We start from the raw sequence: 5,000 nt of genomic DNA, 5'->3' as shown, positions 1-5,000 counted from the left end.
AGCTCATTTAACTTTATATGTTACTATTGTGACATCACAGCTATAGCATATAACAGTTATATTTGCACTGACGTACAAATGTATGTGCATGCACAACATATACAGTATACTCTACTTAAAAGCATTCATATTTTTGGAATGGAAGCAACGTTTAGGTCAGGGGTCGGTAACCCGCGGCTCCGGAGCCACATGCGGCTCTTTGATCCCTCTGATGCGGCTCAGCTTTTGAAATTAATTAATCACTTGACTCCGTAACCATAGCTGCACAATATTGTTACATTCGCGGTTCGTTGCCATGTCAATATCAAACAAAATCACAGATTTCCCTCCATTTCAGTAAACGAGAACACTTTAATTGTTATTGTTGATGTGTGCGCTTGCTGTAGGCTAGATAAGGAAAATATCAAAAAGGAAACGTCAGTGACCACAGCTTGCGAGTGCGAACACAAGGCTGAAATGGGAAAGTTTCCATCCGAAGACTGATTCTGAAAACGCGAAATGAACTGCCCGTTATATATCGCACACTGCAACGAGTTAGTAGGCTATTGCTGTGTTAACCCTGTTCGGTTCCACTTGCATGTGAGAAATCTTTCTCACATATGAAAAATATAAAGACAAACCTGCGCTCACGTTTAAGGGCAATTCCGTGCAAAACAGTCACATCCATAACGCCAACACAATGCCATGGTATGGATATGCAAGTTTTGCGTGGCGTTGCTCTTAAATGGTGACAGCCTCAATTCTTGCATGAAACTTCACCTCACTGAATATGAGCCATCCAGACTCCAAGGCCATCACCAAATCTCTGGTAGGCCTAATGTTCAATTTTGCCAATGACATGTCAATGAAAATTGAGTGTTGTGTTGTTAACTATGATGTTACTTTGCATACCAAAGGACACTGGAAAAATAGGGGGTGGTGTTTAGCCTACATGGGAAGCCTAACGCCTATACTTCTGTCATTCCACTTTACATTTCAAGTTACTTGCACATTAAAACTAGTAGAAAATGTAGGCTATTTAAAAATCCTATGTTGAATGAAAGTAACTGTACGTTAAATATCCAAACTTTTTCTTGTAACCGTCTTTATGTGGCTCTTCTGAGATTAAAAAAATAATAAATTTGGTAAAAGTGGCTCTCCAGGCAAAAAAGGTTGCCGACCCCTGGTTTAGGGTATAAGACGTAAAGTCTTTCTAGCAAAGAGATGTAGTTCTCCAGAAGTACTCAGGTTTGTTTAGATTGACAATGTTTCCGGTTTGCTGTCTAACGTTTCTTTCCCCACGCAGCGATACCTACACTCGAACTCCAGGAGCCTGTTTACCTCTTGCACACTTATTTACTATTTATATTTGTTTATTATTTATTTTATTTACTTATAGTGTTTCTCAAAGGGTCAGCATTGCCCTATCCCATGCTGCTAGTCTGTAGCGATCCCTCCTGGCCTATGCTGACTAACATTAGCAGTGTTAGCACTAAGAACATTTAGTTGTGTAGTTAGCAAAGTTGTTAGCATGACCTGTTAGAAATGTTGATAGCATGAGTGGTTAGCAATGCTGATAGCATAACCTGTTAGCAATGTTTTTAGCATGAGCTATTAGCAATGTTGTAACTGTTTTCTTCCAGAGGTGCTTGCCCAGAATGATAATTTCTCTCTATCTCACTCTGCCCGATGCCACTTAAGGGTTTCTTAGAGACACGCTGATTTCTGTGACTCTTTTCAAATGATCTTAATGGATGGACTGCTGTCCTCTTGTGCCATGTGTTATAGGAACAGATAGAGTTTTGATTCTGACATCCAGCACTGTTCAAACCTGCCATTCTGCTGTCCAGCAGAGGGAGATTAGCCCAATATGACTTCCTGTCTGTTTAGTCCTACTCCCAAGTGCACTAATACATTAAAATATTTGGAAGAAGTGCACTAATATAGTCTGCTTTGGAAATAAGTGCACTAATTTGGTATGCTTTTGAACAAGTGTGCGCTAATTATGCAGCTAAGCTAAGAGCAGCCAGACTGACAGCTAATGATGTAATCAAATTTCAGAGATCGTTGCAGCAGGTCATTACCTCACTAAAGCTTCAGCTAATTCCTGCAGATCATACTGAAAAATAATTATCTAAATTTGAGCTAGTCTTCAGGTAGTCCTCAGCTTGTCCAGAGTTTGTTCTGTCAGTCTTGAGCTGGTCTTAAGCCAGTCCTGAGCTAGTACTAAGCATACTGAGCTAGCTGGCCTTAAGCCAGTCCTGAGCTAGTACTAAGCATACTGAGCTAGCTGGCCTTGAGCCAGTCTTACTTTAGTCTTGAGCAGGTCCTGAGCAGGTCAGTCCAGCCCTCTCCTGTCTCCTGTGTCCTGCCTGTCTAACCTTCCTCTCTTGCCCTCCCCCCCTGCCCACTCCACCCCTCCCCGTCTGTGTAGGGTTACTTTAGTGATCCTTGGAATGTTTTTGACTTCCTCATCGTTATTGGCAGCATAATAGACGTCATTCTGAGTGAGATCAATGTAAGTATACTCTCAGTCTCCTGTCCCTCTGTTGCCCACTCTCTCTGTACCTCTGTCACTTTTCTTATTGTTTGTCCTCCTCTCTCTCTCTCTCTCTCTCTCTCTCTCTCTCTCTCTCTCTCTCTCTTGTCCTGTCCTCTGTCTTACTTTAAACTCCCTGGAGTTCCTCTCTTAAAACCTGCCCCCTCCCCCGGTCCACCTTGCCACACCCTATCTCTAGGAGCAATAGAATGTTGTCCCTATGGTTACAACCCCCGTCAGGGTATCTCATTGCTCTACTATAGGAGGTGTAGAAAGAACGTCAGTGCTTCAAAAGTCTGCAGTGGAAGAAAAGAGTAGGAGGGTAAAAGAGAGAGAGAGAGAGAGAGAGAGAGAGTTCTCTGCGAGGCATATGGTTTATGGTGCTGTTAACTCTGTGACTAACGTGACTAACCAAAGAGCTGGGTGTCCAGACTGTTCCCCTGGGCCGTGTCAGGGGTCTAGTCTGCCCGCTTGGCTCGGCTCGGCTGCGCTCCGTTCCTCTCCTCCCTCCCTGGGCAAGCATGACCAGCCGTCGCTGCCTGTGACCATCTCTCCGACTCAGTCCGTCTCATTTGTTTGGTTGCTATGGTTTCTACCTCACAACAAATATCTTCTTTTCTTTTGAGTATTTCCCGCTCCACGTCTGAGTTCTCTCCAGTGGATTCCTGATAGCAGGTTGTTCACATGTAACCCTTATTCCCTTATCTCTTATTTTTCTCTCTTTTTTCTCTTTGTTTCTTTTCCTTTCTTCCTTTCTTTCTTTCTTTCTGTTTCTGTTTCTCCGTCCTTCCTTCGACCCAACGCAGCATTATTTTGTTGATGCATGGAACACGTTTGACGCCCTCATAGTTGTGGGTAGCGTTGTTGACATAGCTATCACTGAGGCTAACGTAAGTAGCCCTCTGATTCCTGCCTGCCTGTTCCTGCCCTTCCCTCTCCTCTCTGGTTGCCCCTAGCAATTAGAGCCCTGCCCTCTCCTCCCCTCTCTGGTTGCCCCTAGCGATTAGAGCCCTGCATCCTCCCGTTGTTTCTCTCATCTCTGACTGCCAGTGATCTCACTTAGTCTCAGCATGAGCCACACTGTATAGCACACTCACGGGGCAGCGCACTCTGGCATCACCACACAACCGCTAGGCATCCGGCGTACGGAGGGCCCAGACAACTCCTCTGCACCGTAGTCATAGCTACTGTAGTCATAGTTTTACTGTGAACCTGTTGCAATGGGAAACCTTTTATGTTTACTGTAAACATGTTTATTGTAGTTCTACCTCTGGAGTTTACTGTAAACATGTTTATTGTAGTTCTACCTCTGGAGTTTACTGTTGCCCTGGAGTTTACTGTAAACATGTTTATTGTAGGTCCAGCTCTGGAGTTTACTGTAAACATGTTTATTGTAGTTCTACCTCTGGAGTTTACTGTTGCCCTGGAGTTTACTGTAAACATGTTTATTGTAGGTCCAGCTCTGGAGTTTACTGTAAACATGTTTATTGTGGCTCTTCCTCTGGAGTTTACTGTAAACATGTTTATTCTAGTTCTAGCCCTGGAGTTTACTGTAAACATGTTTATAGTAATTACAGGTCTTTAGTTTACTGTAAACCTCTTTATTGTAGTTTCAGCCCTGTAGTGTAAACCTATTACACATCTGTAGGTTACTGTAAATCTGTTATAACTCTGTAGCTTACTCTAAATCTGTTACAGTGGGAATGTACAGTATGTACCTAAAGGTAGCCTACTGTAGAGAAAGCAAACTCTTGATTCTGTAGTGGTGGCTCATTTACACAAACACTGTGCACAAGTGTTTACTAAGAAGCAACACATATGGCATTACTGATAACTATATTGAGATCAATGGCCATCTGGCACATATGGCATTACTGATAACTATATTGAGATCAATGGCCATCTGTAATTACTGAGTAGGATTTGTAGGCTTTTCGTGTTTTGATCAGTCTTAGTTTACAAAGGCTTTGTTTGACTTTGGCCCGAAGGCCTTGAAAGCTTACGGTCCCCTAATAAAGGTCCCCTGAAAGCTTCATAATAAAGGTCCCCTAAAAGCTTCATAATAAGTGTCCCCTGAAAGCTTCATAATAAGGGTCCCCTGGAAGCTTCATAATAAAGGTCCCCTGAAAGCTTCATAATAAAGGTCCCCTAAAAGCTTCATAATAAGGGTCCCCTAAAAGCTTCATAATAAGTGTCCCCTGAAAGCTTCATAATAAGTGTCCCCTGAAAGCTTCATAATAAAGGTCCCCTGAAAGCTTCATAATAAGAGTCCCCTGGAAGCTTCATAATAAAGGTCCCCTGAAAGCTTCATAATAAGTGTTCCATGAAAGCTTCATAAAAAGTGTCCCCTGAAAGCTTCATAATAAGGGTTTCCTTACTTTCAGTCCATGAGCCGTTTACATCTGTATGATCAAACAGCCTTCTGCTAATTTAAAGTTAGTGTTTTTCTGCTAGACACACTTTTCATGGTGTAAAATTATAT

The 5,000-nt window shown here is 42.6% G+C and overlaps 1 protein-coding gene across 10 annotated transcripts in view; it reads left to right on the top strand.

The window, feature by feature from the left end:
* LOC143123735 (voltage-dependent L-type calcium channel subunit alpha-1C-like) overlaps nt 1–5,000 on the top strand; it is a 60,450-nt gene that overhangs the window by 29,175 nt on the left and 26,275 nt on the right. For 8 of the 10 annotated variants that reach the window (XM_076285020.1, XM_076285027.1, XM_076285023.1 and 5 more), the window contains exon 21: nt 2,414–2,497. In XM_076285020.1, the coding sequence (XP_076141135.1) occupies nt 2,414–2,497 (84 nt within the window). Of the gene's footprint in view, nt 1–2,413; nt 2,498–3,324; nt 3,409–5,000 lie in introns of all 10 variants that reach the window. The other 2 variants (XM_076285025.1, XM_076285024.1) reach the window with 1 other exon arrangement.

The sequence above is a fragment of the Alosa pseudoharengus genome, unplaced genomic scaffold (assembly GCF_046254945.1).
Source record: "Alosa pseudoharengus isolate Yale_2024_CS ecotype anadromous, Long Island Sound unplaced genomic scaffold, YU_APseudo_1.1 YU_APseudo_1.1_scf_142, whole genome shotgun sequence".
Lineage (NCBI taxonomy): Eukaryota > Metazoa > Chordata > Actinopteri > Clupeiformes > Clupeidae > Alosa > Alosa pseudoharengus.
This window is presented reverse-complemented; position numbering and strand designations above follow the sequence as displayed.